The sequence below is a fragment of the Triplophysa dalaica genome, chromosome 1 (assembly GCF_015846415.1).
Source record: "Triplophysa dalaica isolate WHDGS20190420 chromosome 1, ASM1584641v1, whole genome shotgun sequence".
In the NCBI taxonomy this organism is placed as follows: Eukaryota; Metazoa; Chordata; class Actinopteri; order Cypriniformes; family Nemacheilidae; genus Triplophysa; species Triplophysa dalaica.
The window spans coordinates 24,966,338-24,983,616 of NC_079542.1; the positions used below are offsets into that span (position 1 = coordinate 24,966,338).

The 17,279-nt window shown below is 37.1% G+C and overlaps 2 protein-coding genes across 4 annotated transcripts; one reads left to right on the forward strand and one right to left on the reverse strand.

Moving 5' to 3' along the window:
• Positions 1-221: 221 nt before the first annotated feature.
• On the reverse strand, positions 222-16,555 carry ccnb3 (cyclin B3). 2 transcript variants are annotated; one of them, XM_056754679.1, is made up of 13 exons: positions 16,538-16,555; positions 9,537-9,661; positions 9,160-9,262; positions 8,984-9,067; positions 7,951-8,054; positions 7,713-7,833; positions 6,098-6,196; positions 5,928-6,020; positions 5,653-5,790; positions 5,230-5,385; positions 4,144-4,293; positions 1,247-1,377; positions 222-688 (listed from the first exon to the last, which is right to left on the reverse strand). In XM_056754679.1, exons 3-13 carry the CDS (start codon positions 9,232-9,234, stop codon positions 622-624), a joined length of 1,218 nt encoding a protein of 405 aa, XP_056610657.1. In that variant the 5' UTR covers positions 9,235-9,262; positions 9,537-9,661; positions 16,538-16,555; the 3' UTR covers positions 222-621. The 2 variants fall into 2 exon arrangements, with proteins under 2 accessions (XP_056610657.1, XP_056610668.1); XM_056754690.1 differs by lacking the exon at positions 16,538-16,555 and having other exon boundaries at positions 9,160-9,259; positions 9,537-9,689.
• On the forward strand, positions 9,766-14,881 carry si:dkey-171c9.3 (uncharacterized). Of its 2 annotated transcripts, none has more exons than XM_056754657.1 (4): positions 9,766-10,030; positions 12,034-12,111; positions 12,210-13,871; positions 14,180-14,881. In XM_056754657.1, the coding sequence occupies exons 1-4, from the start codon at positions 10,019-10,021 to the stop codon at positions 14,351-14,353; spliced, it is 1,926 nt and encodes a 641-aa protein (XP_056610635.1). In that variant the 5' UTR covers positions 9,766-10,018; the 3' UTR covers positions 14,354-14,881. The 2 variants fall into 2 exon arrangements, with proteins under 2 accessions (XP_056610635.1, XP_056610644.1); XM_056754666.1 differs by lacking the exon at positions 9,766-10,030 and adding an exon at positions 10,033-10,124.
• Positions 16,556-17,279: the final 724 nt, after the last annotated feature.

Consider the following 17,279-nt stretch of genomic DNA (forward strand, 5'->3'; position numbering starts at 1 on the left):
GTGTGATGGTATTTTTATTTTATTTTTATGTTCAAAGATTGAGGGTGGTTGAAGAGACATGCAAAGAATGTGGTTGGATGCAGTCTCACATTATTGATACTTTGAAAGTCGACTTGGGAGCATGTTGCCTCCTACTGGTAAATCTGCAATACTGCATTAATACAATAGTGTAATATTTAATAAATAAAAATGTGTTTACTTTAAAAGGGATGGCTCAAATCTCCAACACACGTTTTTTTATTGTCACACTGTCAAAGTGATTTAAGGATAAACAAATCCAACTCACAGAAATGGCTAACTACAATGCTTTGGAACACCAATGAAATAAAACATTGTATATACATGGTGAAAATAACAGCACTTAAAATGAACATATATATGTTTTATACTTCATCTGTTTATGGGACATTAAAAGGTTTCTGTAAGAGTCAGTGGTGCCTGTTCTGGTCAACTGATTTTTTACATGTACAGGCAGAATAGCATGGTTTGTGTTAAAAGACATGAAAAAAGTGTTCATACATTGTGGTTATGTACACACATAACACTATTTGAAAAGCTTAAAATACAACATTAAATATAACTATTTACACTATTTGAAACATTTTATATAATCTCCTCGGGTTACTTCAAAAATCCTTCCAGTTTCTCCAGACTCACTGTTGGGATTAAGGCAACTTCAAAGAAAACCCTGAAACAAAGATCATTAAGATTAAGAAAGTTATAAAAAACTAAAACATGTAAATATACACAAACTTCTTCATTAGTTAAACACTTATGAACCCTCAACATCTCATGTAGGAAGCAGGAACTTCTTATATGTACAGAATAGATATCAATATGGCATCAGGTTTGACAAAACAATTCAAACATAACCAACTAACCGAACATAGTCCTAAGTATTTACAAAACTAACCTTAAAAGTTAATTATCGTAGACCACAATAATGTTAAATTTGCTGTAAAATTGTTGAAGAAATTGTTTGTGCAATAGCCCTCTCTCTTAATAAATTTGTTGCAATAAACAAACCAGAAATGCACAAAGCATAAGCAATCCTTCTATAAGGATGGAAAAAGACCATGCAAGCTTAATGTCTTTATAGAGACGTCTACAGGACAAAGAGATTTGTGTTTGTGAGGTGTTTAGCAGTGGCTCAGTTCCACATTACTGGTTTACTGCCCACTTCTAGAATTAAAATGGAATTATAATTGAATTGAAAATGAATTAGAATCTAAAAATTGGGACTTACTTGTGTGCATACTTGCTCCTGATGATTGCCAGTTTACTGTCAGGTGGGCCGGTGAGCATTTGATGGAGGTTCCTGACCACAGGTAAGAGATCCTCCACATTGTATCCCGAGTGAAACTGTAGACATGGTGTCTAAAAACAAGGCTAGATATGAGTCACAATCTTGACAAGCAATTGAGCATCTACCCGAGAAATCAGTGAAGCTCTGTGTTATGTGTGTTACATATGTGATTTTACCATGCCTGCCAAATATTTCGGGGAGCTGTTAATTAAGAAACATCAGCCAAAATGTGCAAATAAAGAGCTTTAAAAACATTGACTTAACTTTTAGTAAATACATATTTATATTTACTGATAGTACAGTAGACTATCTTAGAGTATATTAATGATTTATCTTGTACTACTTAGGATAGATTTTAGGATAGACCAACCAAGAAGATCATGGTTATTGGCTGTGATGTAGCTACACTCTAATATATTTTTTATTGAAGGGGAGAGAATCCTTTAAAGCTCCAGTATGTAATAATTTTGTAATAAAATTTCAGAAAATAACTTGCACAGTGTGATATATTTCCTCCAGTTGTGTACTTACAATATTTCTAAAGTCTCTAAAGATTTTTTATTTCAGAGAAATTCCGATTTTAAATAACTGGCCGTCCCGGAAAAGAAATGTCGCCTCTCAGTGACGCAATGTCCGCTCTATACTTTGTTCCGGTGTAGACCAGAATATCACATGGTCAAATGTGGAAGTGGTTGTTATGGATCACGATTACTCTTTGGCGAGTATTGAAGTGGCAGTAAAACGGAAGCGTCCATATTTGGATACACGCAGACTGTGTGACAAACGGAGGAATAAAACCAGGATAAATATCGGCCAGGCGTTTTCGAGATGGAGAGAACTCCGCGACAATCTTGGACTTGACAGAGACTCTGCTCTCGCGAGTGTATTGATAGACAGGTAAGCAAATCAATTATTTATTTTAGAACGATTGGTTTGAGCACGTTAAACAACACGGCATTAACCATAAACACGTAACACTGCACAACATTAACCCAACAAATCATTTAACAAATAGCTGTAAGTTTTAACGGGATAATATAGCATAACATTTCACGTTCCTTGCAGTTCATTAATTATGATGACATAAAATAATACGATCAGATATACAGGTAATACAAAAACAAATAAATTACCTCATCCGTGATCATGATTCGTTTATCCAATTTAGATACATCGCTATGGCGAAAACGCATTTAAAACGACATCTCCCATCGTCACCTGCTTCATAGCGTCATCAAGCTTCGCCTTTGTTATTGTTGGAAATGCGCCCTCTTGTGGTCAAATACCAAGGTTACATACTGCAGCTTTAAGTCGGTTTAAATGCGAAAACGTGAAAAGAACTTGTGGTAACAGGCAGTGTTGCCAGGGTCGAGGTTTTCCCGCACAATTGGGCTATAATCAAAATGCAGTTACGGGGAAAATTATGGATTATGGATTAAAATTATGATTAAATTATGGAGGTTGCGGGTATTTTTGGCTACTTTCATGATGTACTGCGGCTGCCAAAATGTGTAGAATGAATGAATACCTGGCAACTCAAGGACTGGACCCATCTCAAAAGTGTGGGCAACGAGCGTCTGACAGGTAGGCTACGGTACAGGGAGGGACGTGGGAGCTCAGCTCAACCAAAGAAAAAATATAGCAGTGGTATGAGACAATGCAGCCAAACCATGTTTGTGCCAATGTTTCGTACAAGGTGCATGTCACATTGCATAATGAAAGAAATCAAGCGTAAGCAACAGTTCATAATTCCGGCTGCCAAATATCACATTTGGCGTGCTTGTACACATTGTACACATGCAAGAAATTTAACCATGCTTATTTCTTAAGCAAGTTTTTGCATGTCTTACCAAGAAAAAATGCATTTCTTGTCAATTTCCTTGTGTGGCCTCAAGTTTTTTTTAAAGGGACATTCCGCCCAAAAATAAAACTCACCCTCTAGTTGTTACAAAACTTTATACATTTCCTTTTTCGGTTGAACATAAAAATATTTTGGAAGAATGTAAGCAACTGAAAATTCTGGGGCATCATTTACTGCCATAGTGGAAAAAATTAAATGGTAGTCAAAGGTGACTCAGAATTGTTTGCTTTCCTAAATCCCTCAAAACATATTTTGTGTTCAACAGAAAAAAAAAGTATATACAACACCTAGGAAACCTCTTAAGTAAGTATTACTTTACATTAGGGCTGGGCTTTGTGTTTTAAAATTATATATTGATAAGCGACTTGAAAATCATCACAATATCCAATTATATCGGGTGTGTTGGACTTCATGCAAGGTTACTCAGACGATCAATCTGTGCGGATAGGGACCGGGAGGGAATTTGTTCCGGACCGGCCAAGTGCCAAACAAACAAGCACGCAGGAATGTGTGTAAACACACACACAGGGGCACCATGGGCTAGTTTTCATTCCGTTTTCTGGGTTTTGAGGGGTCATTGGGGTGAAAATATTTTGTCACAAACCAATTACTCAAACATCAGTAAACACCGACCAGCATCGCTCTCATTACCTACAATACCCTTGTCACGGTCTTAAAGGACACTGTGACTTAAATGACAGACTAATCCACTATTATTTGTGTTAAGTGTGTATGTCCTGATAAACCCTACAGCGTGAGGACCAACTACATTAATACATCAGTCATTTTTTACCTTGAAAGGACATTTCTAAGAAAACAGCTTATAAATAAAACTAAACAGTGTTTATTTGCACCTGCTGAATACACTGGAAAGTTTGTGTAGGTAAAAAGAATCAAGACACAGCTGCATATTGTGCAAATAAACTGGATAATTAATGTGATCCATGATTGTGTAAGCAAAAAGGTGTACACATACCCATCCTCCTAAGTCCTTGGTAACCAGGGCGATGAGCAGACAGGCAGAGGCGAGAAGAGATGCTCTCACAGGAACAAACTGCATCTCCATCAAACTCAGCTCACAGATAAACCGCGCCAGGGTCAGTGTATCCATACCTGCATTCACACACTGCAGGGAGAGATAAGGTCAATCACACAACACCATACACCAACACCGTATGGAGTGTCTCCATACACTCAAGAAGAAAGATCAGACTTACTCAGACTCACAAAAAAAAACACTGGTTAATATCAAAAATGTGTGTATGGGGATCATAGCAGTAGAATATAATCTATATAGTATAAATTAGAATACCCTACTGGTTTATGGAATAGTTCTCATTTTAATTCATTTTGTGTTAAATTTTTTTGCTTTAATTCAATCTGAACAGCTTAAAACAATAAAAACCACAACCTAGAATGATTTATTGGTAACCCGTGGTCAGAGGTTCTGTTGAAAAAAATCTTTATCTATTGCCATTATGAGTTGTAAAAAATGTCTACCATGGTCTATTTATATCCATCATGTCACTTTGAGCATATACACACATACAAAGCACAGCTAAAATTCAGCAAAAAACACTGACATATTTAATTAATGAGTTTTTTGCCCAATCAATTGCTGTCACCTTAAAACAACCTGCAACTAATTACCCAGCAACAAATAATAATTAATGGCCTTTTGACACACAAACAAGAAAAAATAAAGAATAAAACTGTACTCATCAAGAAATTTAATTAAGTCCTAAACATACTTGTAATTAACTGTAATGATATTGCTTGTTAATGCACATTATAAAACAATTTTCTTGCGAAAATAGCTATTTGTAAAACCAGTCATTTAGCTGGGAAACGTTCATTCAAGGATCCTTGATTAAAGCTTGATTAATTCAGCTGTGAATAGGTAGAGTCATTCTCACAGCAACAAGTTTCCACTAACACAAAGAGTCATGTGCATTGTCTCTCTGACTCTGACCAACACATGATGGATTTTAATCCAGAGGTGTGTATCGCACGACTGAGCTCTACCCGTCTCTCCAGTGTGTTTGTGTGTGTTCATTCCAACCTTGGCGTAACGCCTGAGGAAACGGTATGGAACTGGAATATTGATGTCAAAGTTTAGCGCCTGCAGGATGCAGATCTCCATGGCGTTGAGCTGGGAGCGCTTGTAGGCATCATCGCAAATATAAAGAAAATCATCTAGGCAAGGTGGAGCCCGCTCCTGTCAAGACACACCAGAGATGCTGGGTTTTCCATATGCAAAGAATCCCTACTGATGCTACATTTTTTAAATGTGCATATACATCCTGGGCAAATTGCATGAGATACAAAATGCCACAATTCAACATTTTACATATAGCATGCATTATACAGAATTTTCAAAACACGCCAAATACACATAAATATATTTAAATTATACTCAATTACGTCTGAGCCTACAAAACCAATTTAAGGGAAAGACTCAATCACATGAGATTATGTGCCTTACCTCAAATTTAGAAGCGATGAGCATGGCAGTTGAACCAATAAGCTGTAAAGCCTCCCGTTTGGTCTGACTCGTGGCAAGATAATGATCTGTGATTTTCACAGCCAGATACAGAGTCTCATGATTCAACTCAAAATTCTCCTACAGAAATCAGAACAACAACAGATTCATATTGGTGGCTCAAAACCATCATGAAACCATTACACCAGAATCTTTCACCAGACTCAGTAAAATTAAAAAAAAACACTTGTACAAAACCATACTGGCAAATTACTCACCTGAACTTCAACCAGCCAGTCAACTAAAATGGCTCTCATATTGCTGTTCAGATTTGGTTGATCAGGCATAAAGTCATTCAAGACAAACTTTTCCTAAAATTAAAGAAATGAATAGCAGAAGCTTTATATCTTTGTTTTATTACCCGTAATATACCAAATACTACACCAACCTCTCTATTCTTGAGGTAGTCAAAGATCTCTTTGGCATACTCTGGTGCGTGTGTGGCATCGCTGACGTGCTCAGAATCGATGTCAAACTCTGGAGGGATCTGAGAGACAAAGGATAAAATTGAATTCCTACATCCATTCAACATGCTTTGTAGACTTAAATTCAATCATATATATGCACGGATGGAAGTCGAGGCGATGCGATCTGGGAAAACCCATCGGATGTCGCAGAGTGAGGTTTTCAGGAATATTCAAAAATAAAAATTTGGTCAAAATTGGGCTTTCCTGAAATTATGATTCTGTACATCTTGTCTGTGATCTCTGAAAACATCTTTGCAAAATGTGCTTATTTAATACTGAAAAATTGCGATTTATAGTGCCAAGTTGATGTTAAGGACATGCCGGCAGAGGTGAAATAAATCAACCACATCTTTCCCTTCACAAAAAACACTACAAAGACAACGATCATAGCAGAACAAACAAGCTGAACGGAGTTTCAAATTCATCATATCACATTATTTAATGAAAAAATTTATGGAATTGATGGGTCTGTATAAAGAGACATGAGTACGTGTGTCAATATAGAAGGTAGGCTGAACCAAAGCATTGCGCAACCATTGTCAACAAAACACAGACATCATTTTCACTGCCTGTGGTTCATGTCCAACATCTTTTAGCGCTTGGACGGCTCCATATATCAGTTTCTTACAATCTCCAAAGCCAGCATTATATCCTATTATATCAGTTTATATAGCATTCATCACCCAAATGCAGTGAACAAACAAACCCCTGAACTTCGCAAACGTATGCGCTCTCTCTCTCCTGCTTACAAATGAAAGTGACATCTGTGCATGCTCCTTCTCCTGCTCTCCTGTGGCCGTGCCGCGTGCTTTTCCAGGAGAATTGTCCAATAAGGGACTAAGAAAGGTTTTTACGAAACAGTTTTATATGTTCGAAAAAAACTTTCGAAACCTATGATCGCTGGGGAGTGTATCGAGCACAGAAGTACTACGTAATACGCCCAACTCGTTTTTTGACAAGTTGATCATGTAAAGCAAAGAAGACACCATGTTTAACATTGTAAAGAAGTCATGACACACCGTTGCAGGGCAGCTTTAAATGAACAAAACCCACGTTTCATGTTGCATCTACGTTATACTCTTGATAACTTTCTTTGATGCATGACAGAGTCGTAACACTGGTACAGTTTAACGGTAATTAAAATATGATCGCTACATCCCTAAGTAATGTGTGGTCAAATTGCACTGCGCAGGTTCTACATTGAGTCTGCGTGCCGCTCACGCACACAGTTTCAGACAGAACATTGCCATCCTTCAATTTGCAATGGTGTTCCTCCGTGCATTCACGATTGAGTCCCATAGGTTGGGATTTCGGGGAACCATCGCGCCCCACCTGCAGTACCTCGGTGCCCCCCTGGTTGGGAACCAATGATATAAAACGACCAGTCGATCAAAAATATCAATTTCGACTAATTATCAGTTGACACAGTCGATTATATCGACCAATTGTGACAGACCTACTGATGGATATTAGTTTTTACATTATTCAAGGAAAATCTGTTAGGATTTTAGAAAGAGCAGCACAACAGAGACTTACCTGTGGGGCCTGAAGGCGTTTGGGAAGTGAAGGTTCGGAACAAGGTTCTTCCTGTTTCTCAACAGGTGACTCCACATTCTTCAGTTCCTCAGACTCCTGCTCTGAACTGACTTCAGCTTGTCTGAGGGTGAGAAAGGTAAGAAATCCGCAAACTGTGCTAAAAATACTGACCATGTACCATATTTTCAAGATTCTTGATCAATCAAAAACTTGAAAAAAGGAGCAATATGTCAATTACTTTCTTAAATTGGCATCATTCTTTCCAAGTACTGAAGTCTTCTTCTGCACCTTCTTGATGGGTTCTTTCTTCTTGATGGGGTTGCTTAACTCAATTTTGTGCGCCTTAAAAAGAAGTGCAATTTTTAATAAGCATCATTTCTCTTAAAGGACCAAATCAAAGTTTTTACACGTTAAACGTGTTATGTGACGAAGAAGAAACCAATCGATGGATTTTATCCTACACAGTCAAGATGTCTTCACCCAATACTTTTATTCTGTCATCATTTACTCACTCGCAAGTTGTTCCAAACATGTATAAATTACTTTGTTTGGCTGAACACAAAGTCCGATATTTGGAAGAATGTTAGCAAATTTCAGTTCTGGGACATTGCTTTTCTAAATTCTTTAAAATATCTCATTTTCTGTTCAACAGAACAAAAGTATACATAAACTATATATTTTTTTACTATGGTAGTCAATGATGTCCCAGAACTGAAAATTGCTAAAATTCTTCCAAATTTCTTTGTGTTCAGCAAAACAAAGACATTTATGCAGGTTTGGAACAACTTGCGGGTGAGTAAATGATTACAGAATTTTCCTTTTAGGGTGAACTATCACTATAAGCTTAAAACAATCTAGTAAAACACCTAATCAATCAGATAGATTTGATCTGATGCAAAGGTCATCAGTGTAAGACAACTGTTAATGGAGCTATCATTACAATTTACACATGAAACCCACCAAGGGATTGCCTGTCTGCGTTAATAAAGACAGACTTCTCCTGCTATTGTGTATGCTTTATTGCTAGACCTAACTGCATTTTTAAGGAGGTCATATGCAAAATATGTGCCAATTCGCATAAAGTTTGCATTGTTTAACTAAACCCATCTATGTTTGTGGGTTATGACACAAATACATTTCAGACTTACTGGATTTACATCAGCATCAAACTGAGTGGCCAAAAAATTCTAGAAAACATGACATCAACATGAAAGCATTGAAGCTAAAGTGTATGTACACACGAATATTTAAAACCTGAATGGCAGCCTCACATTGGTGATATCCACAAAAGCAGTCCTTTTCTTAGGAGCCCCTTTAGGAGAAGAGGAAGAGCGCTTGGTTTGGGGGCCATCCAGCTAAAAACATTAACAGAAACACCTTTAAGTTTTAGATTCAGATTGGTAAAGCTTTAATGTATTTACATCACTGATATACTCCGGTTGTCTACCTGGTTCTCCAATCCCTTGTTGTTAAGTTTGGGGATTTTGCTGGTGGTGGGCTTCTTTCCTCTTGAAAATGGCATTTTATAGCTAGTTTACGTTCCTCCGCTGCTACAAAAGGAAACATAGACATCATGGTGATCTGTTACATGTAACGACAAATACAAACACGCAGCTCGTAAAAATGTAACAATAACACAAGAAACACAAAAGCGCGCGATTGTTTACAAGGCTGCGTAAAGTCAATCTGATATATCTACAAAATGTTTCAATAATAGGTATCTCTACGATCTCTACGAAACGTCATGAAACTATAAGTTTTCTTTAGTAGCAAAGAACAGCGTGCACAATACGGAAGTACAAAACTATATTATATCGATCTTACCTTGTTCCAATGTGTTTAACAACTTCAATCAAAACGATAACGTTTTAATACGTCCATGTATTCACAAACAAAAGTCCAGTTATCCCAGTACAGAGGAAAGTCTGCAACTCTGCGTGCATCCGAAACTGCACACAAAAGATGATTGGATAACTGCAGTGCCTTTAGGCCAATGGGCATCGAAGCAGGATGCCGTTGTTAAGGGGCGTAACAATAGAATTTTCAAACCCACCCTGGTAACCAATAGGAAACGAGTTTACGTTGTTTTGTCTGTGAGTGTAGAACGCGGGTGGCGAATCGTTATGGAGGAGCAGCGTGGATGTGACTTTGAAATTGGGATATCACCAACTGGGCTCTCTTTATTAGATAACACAGCTGTAACAGTTTTTAATACACCTTTAACTGGGGAATTAACTTCCCTTATTTCCAGCATACTGCTGTTATCGTCATGACATTTAAGCCACGCCCACCGCCCACACACGTGCATGCATAAGAAAGTAAGTAAAGTCTGCAAACTGACTGTAGCTCTACCGTTACTAACGTACTCTGGTTAAACGAGCTGAACTTGATAGACTGATTTTCCTGAGCAAGGTATGAAAATATGTATAACATATTTTTTCTTGAGAAAACTATACATTTATTCCATTGATCTTGACAAACTATTATCACATTATTGGATGAAATTACTTAATTTTTACTTCTCTTAAATTACTGTAAAAGCTTACATGACTGTTTTGCCTACATACTTTTTTAACAGATGAATATATTATTTATTACGTGCAAAATAAATTAAATTATCTCATGGGATTATGATTGTGAAACCGCATTGGAAGTCATTTTGAAACCATGCTAAAATGTGACATTTAATTTGTGACTGCTCAAAAAACAAAATGTCTGGCCTGTGATCTCTGCATTAGGTCTTAAGGAAACGACTCAGAATGTCAGTGCAGTATTTGAAAAAAAAGGCATTAATGAGTGTCACAAACTGTGTGCTTTTACTTCGCAAAATCTATTATCTAGATTGCGACACAATGGAAGGGCAGATTTAATTTAAATCTGAGATGTTTGATGTTGTTAAAACAGAGAAATGGTATAATAACATCATTTCCTCTGGCATGCAAACAGCATTGCATTACCGTGAATCAATATGATCACATATTTCATTACTGCGCATAACATCTCAATCATCTTTGATTTATTAAAGACACAGAACCATAATCATATGTCAATAATAGTATTGGATTACAAATCCAAATATTCTTCAAGGTGATGTGCTCCCCTGCTCTGCCTAGTAGGCATTATATTTTCATTTCTCTTAAAAAACGTTTCTGTTTGATTTAGAATTCAAAGCCAAACTGAAAATATATGTAGAATTAGAATGATGTTTATCACATCTTAAACCCATTCCCTCACAAGCCTCTTATCTGACGTTTCTCTAAATATTTAGTGTAAAGGCTGGACCATGTCACTGATCTTACATCACAATGGTATAACTACCTTTTCTCAAGGAAATGGAAACATTGACTTGCACCATTAAGTCTTTTTAGTCTATCAACACCCACCATCATTTCCTGTCTGTCACATGACTTAGTTCCTGGAACCATGAGAGCAACTCATTTGGTGATCACTTGTGGTTTCCAGATTTCGAATTTTCTGCTGATCTGAGATCAGTTTTACTTTCGTTGTTTTTTATTGAGATGGCCCTGAATCTGTATGGTTTTAATCTTATTTTTCTCGGCTCATTTATATTCCTGACCTCTTAAAGCATCAAATCTGCAAGGGACAGTTCACCCATAAAGGGACAGTTTATCTGTCATCATTTACTCGCCCTCAGATTCCAAATCTGTCTATATTTCTTTGCATTAATGAACACAGAGAAAGATTTTTGGAAGAATGTCAGTAACCAAACAGATCTCATCCACTAATGATTCCAATGGTATTTATTTTTCCTACTGTGGCAGTAAATGAGGGATGAGATCTCTTTGGTTACTGACATTCTTCCAAATGTATTTCTGTGTGTTCAGCAGAACAAAGAAATGTATATAGATTTGGAACAACCTGAGGGTGTGTAAATGATGACAGAATTTATATTTTGGTTGAACTATCCATTTTAATGTTCAGGGGCCACCAATCCAACACATAGCTATAATAAACTGATTGACAAAACCTATGGATAAAATACTGTATATAGAGAAGGCTGGATGGCACTTTATTTCGGAGGATAATTCTGACGGGCTCTTCTGCACTGATCAATAATTGAACAATATCCTTTACCCCAGAAGAGGATTGCACAATCTTCCTTTTAGATAATCCTCCTAGCAAATAATCATGGCCTCAAGTTCACTTAAATATACTTGACAGGTGTGTTTGACCTACATTATTTGAGACATTGGTTCTCCAGCGGGAGGATTGAACAACTCTCCTTCCGAATATCAATGTACCTCCTGTTAACCGGCACTGCAAGATCGATTTTTGCATAGCTAATAAATCTCTTTTTCAGATGATTCATGAGGACTGGTTGTGTAGCTCATTTAAATTGTGTGACCTAGTCGATGTTTCAGAGTCTGTTCACAATAATGTAAGTACAGACCTTTGAAAGTATACAAACAGCATATTACACATAAAACCTCCACAGTAATAAAGTCTTGAAATAAAACAATCAATTCTCTTTCTCAGGACTCCACACAGCTAGAAATCAACACAAATTCATTTCCACTACCTTCTTATAACCCTTCGTCTATTAAAATCACTTTTGAAGCTTACAGCCTTTTATTGGATTCAACTTTTGAAAAGAACGTGAAACATACCAATAAAAAAATAATAGAAGGTTGTAATGTACAGAGAGAGTCCATTCATCACTTTGCGCAGATGACAGCAAAACTTATTTTAGATTCAGCTTTGATGAGAGGAGCAACCCCATCAACTGAACATGGTGTGAACTACCATCCTGACAACAATCAAACTCACCCAGGAGAAAGTTTCACAATGAGAAGGAATCGCATGGAGATGTTGGCTGAGGAGCTAACATTACAAGCTTGTTACAAAGCTTTGGAAGAAATGGGTGAACATTGTGTTTTTAGGTCTGATCCAACTATGGACAATATAATTATGGAAGGAGGTTTTGTACGCTTCCCCTCAGGGTACAGCTGTGATGAAGACACTTCTGAAATGGAAACGGACACAAAGATGGGAGAATATGATCACAAATTTGATACTTCGGCATATGCCACTTCTTTAAAGAGAATGGTTACTCTGGGTTCTATTGAATACCCTGACGCTCCTCCAAGTACCCCTTTACTTCCAGAAATGTTAAAGAGTCGAGACAGTTTCTCAAGGAAGCTAAAAGGGGGGCTGGCTAAAGAATTCCTTCCTTCACCCCCTCCTCCAACCCCCAAAGATCGGCTGCTGCCCTTATTGGAGAACCAGAGGACTGACATCCCTACTGACAAATCAGACTTCATGATGAGACTAATGTGCTCGCTGTCATTGGAGTGCGGTAAGCAAGGAGGGCAAGAAGAACAGAAGGCTGTAGACGTTAATGATGGTGGACTTCAAAATGAGATTCCCAGTCTGTTTGACTATGCATCGCAAATGTCCACAGATATTCTACATTTTATTAAAACTGATGACATAGAAGAAAATAAACGATTCTGTGCTATTGCTGAGCAACTAGCGGATGGGACTGTCAAAACGTCTTTAGCAGAGGTCATGGCGAGAGAGAAAGAAATAAGAAGAGACCAAAACGGTCAGAAGTCCACCACGGTAGATGCCATCCCATTGTCAGCTTCTCAACAAAAACCAAGCATGGCATTAGAAGAGATACAAGTTTTAGCTAGCGAGCTAATCATTAATGCTGTGGTTCATGCTTTTGCTAAGCTAAAACAGGGTGCGCTTAAACATGGAACCCATCCACTTTTGGGCCAAACAACAAAGCAACAGCCAGGGGAAAAAGAGACATATTCCAACACAAATTTGTGTAAACACTCAACACAGTCCAACACAGCAACAACCGTTAGCTCCTGTGATGATGAATTAGAACTCGACAGCATTACATCTGATGCGGTAAATATGACCAAATCAGTACACATTCATGCAAACAACTTTGCAGAAGGAATACTCGAAAATGCTGTGCATGATGCTTCCAGCTTACTGGTAAATGTTAGGCAAACATTGGGAACACATGTGAACAATGGCTCACTAACTTGTGTAATTAAGATGCATGCTGAGGAAAGCCATGAGGTTCAGGAACTGCAGTGTGCTCTACTGTGGGCTGCAGCATCTCAGAAAGGAGCTTCAGAGCTTTGCATTGACCTACCAGACACAAGCCTTAAACAAAAGGTACATGGTTCATGTTCTTACTGACTAGATATGATACATCTATTATTGCATTAAAGATCTAGAATTTTAGTTTTATGGACTGAATCGTTACAAATGGATATAGAAGAACTATACTTATACAATGGCATTCATTGTTCTGTACATTCATCATTGTCTATTCAATACTATTATCAGTCCTTCTAATACTTTTTATAATTACATTTAATCGTGTTAGGTAGAAATTCTCATATTGTTATAATAAATTCCATAATTTTTATATGAACAAAAGTACTACTTTTATTTTAAATGTGACTAACCCTTTTCTTCAGCTTTGTAGACTCTCTCGCAGTGCCCATGTGAATGGCTGGACAGTGGGCACTTTAATAACAGCACTGTGCCGGTTTTGTGATATGCAGCAAGAAGCCACTAGAGGGCAATATGAGACCTCTGAATCTCTCTTGGAGCATCTGAAAAGCCTTATTGACAAAACACCCTTAAACTGATCTTAAACCAGCTTCACCCACTGGACTGCTTTTGTGCAATATGTAGAACTAGTCATTGATTAAGCTGTGAAAGCCTATAATCCCCCCCCCGAAAAAAATACAAGGAAACTTTGTGCCAAACTGCTGACATGATTTTTAGCTACACAATTTCTCACCACACTCACATCCCAAACCTTAACATTTATAAAAGGAGACAAGCCATAAGAAAGAATGTCATACAGAACAATATTAAGTTATAATTGATCTCATTTTGACCCTTTTGCAAATTAGTCCTCAAAGATGAAACAGCTGCGTACACGCTCAACGTTTTTATACTGATTTAGAACCGGCTCACCCAATCCACACGCCAAACCACAGCTTGTTAGGGAGAAAGAAATCTGACCACAAATCAGTTTAAAAAAAAGGATACCGTCCACATATAACAGATTGACGCATTCTTGAATGAAGATCTTGTATTCTGTGTATTATTATTTTCTTCAAAATGTCAGTTACAATAAAAAATCGTTTTTGCAAATGATAAACATTGAACACTGTGTTGTTGGAGTTGTTTTATGATTGAGCCGATTGCTCTGTGGGTTGCAAGCAGTGTTGGGTAAGTTACTAATTAGATATTCAATAGTGTAATAAGATAACTGTACAAATTACTCTCTACAAAAAGTATTTCATTACTTATTACTATTTACTGTCATGTCATTTCCACCATTGAATATATTAATTAAACAGATTAATTAAATTAAATTACAGATACAATAATAGTAATCCTTAATTTACATTTTCAATGGAAAAGTAGTTAGATTACAGTAACTAATAGTAACTAGTAACACCCAACACTGGTGGGGAGCAGCTTTGTAGGGTGTGTTAAAAGCAAGACTATTTTACGGCATCCCATAATACTCCCCAAGCAGTGATACCTAACATGGCAGGAATGCGTTTTGGTGGACTCCTGCCTCCCACTTACTCCCACACTTGGCGACCACAGCTTGAATTCATGGACACACACAAACTCACACATATGCATTGACCCTCTGCCTCTCTCTATCATTCTCCTAGACATGCACTTTCTTTCACTCTTTCTCCTGCACACACACACACACACTCATACACAAGGGGGACTGACTTCACAGCTGCAGCGTCAGTGAAGACACAATGGCTTTCAGTCCAGCCCTGTTTTATGCATCTGGACAAGTGTTTGTTCCAATGTCTGAGGAAGCTTCTTTGCCAAAAGAAAAAGACAGTGAAAATACATAAAGAGAAAAGATAGCAGGAAAAGGGAGGGAAAGATATAAAGAGGTAATTTAAACAGAGCTGAGATGTATAAAGTCAAATGGATCAGAGGGGTTCTGGAAAATCTCCCAACTCCGATACCCCCTTTTCCCTGAGCTATGACGCATCGATTTATTCTCTAAAATGAGCGCCAGACATATGTAAGAGATTACATTCTTACATTAAACAGGCCTCATAGACTTAAATTTACTTTTATATTTTTTCTATTCAGATCATTCAAGTTTAGCAAAGCGTTGAAGCGCCGAAACTTTGTTCAACAGCTATGATGAGAGATTCTTTGTGTTCATGCGATCAAACAAGCCACAGAAGTAGGGAAACTGTGTAAAGGCCAAATAAATTACAATACGTTTAAATACATTCAACATGTTTGCTCTAGAGGATAGGGTTTTGAATTCAGGATTATTGTGTATTCAGTTTTTGTCAGTCTCTTTGTATACCATGACGATAAGGTCAATGTGTGTTTAAAACCCCATCTCTCTGATCATCTCAGACTTTTTTTAAGTTAATCTTGGCCCAAACTCTGTCATCCTACATTAAAGTTCATAGATTGTTTTCTCACCTTCATGTTGTTCCAAACCCATACTTTCTTTTGTGGAACACCAAAGAAGAAGTTTAGCATTATGAAAATAATTGAGTTAATGAGGACCAGGGGTTCTCGAGCTACAAACAAAATACGATCAAAGAATCATAAGTAGTCCATATGGTAATATGTAGCTTTATGATAATATAGCTATATGATAACTTTGTGAGGAACAGACTGAAGTTATTCCCTTCTTTGAAAATCTTGTCTCTTAACTGTCGACAGCACTAAATTCCATTGCTAGTCATAGTATATGACAGACAGAAGCACATGATATATCCAAACCCGAGGGGTTGTCTTAAATGTGCTAAATTGCTCACCTCTTACGTTGCTCAGCCACATGTGACAATCTGTGATGAAGTTGTTAGTATCCATTTTAGAAGATCCATCAGACATCTGTCTTACATCTCCACTGAACCTTTGTATGGACAAACATCTCAGACACTATGCTCATCTCCTGCTGTTTATGCCGGAGACAGACAGAAAGGCTGTAGATATATTTACAGTGTATGGAGAGGAGTGATGGTTCTTATCCCTTAAAATTTACTGTTGACGATTTATCTGAAGAAGACTGGAATGTTCAAGACTGGTGAAAAGCGCAAATGATAAACATAATTTATCAGTCTTTCATCTCAGACTCTTGTTAAGACTGATCAATAAATGTAATATTGTCTTAACGTATTTTAGTTTATGTTTGTAAAATCAGCTAGCAACCCTGCGTTTTTATTTTCAGTCTCAAAGCTTTATGGATTAGTAAATTATTTTGTTAACTGTATTGCATTTTGTTGTTTTACCAAATGTGAGATTGAGGCTATAGCCTATTGTTGTCACAAGGTTAAAATATTAAAAATGAATCTATCATTACTCTAAATTAAAGTCGTGACACCACAATCATTTTGTAATAGCTTTTAGGTAACGAAATGAACAAGTTAAAACACTAACTTAAACTAAGAATAAACTAACTTAAAATAAAGGTGGAATAAGTTTGGGAATGTAATATTTTATATAAATGTAATATATGTTTTGCTGATTAATCAACTGTTTTGAGATTCATAATTATTG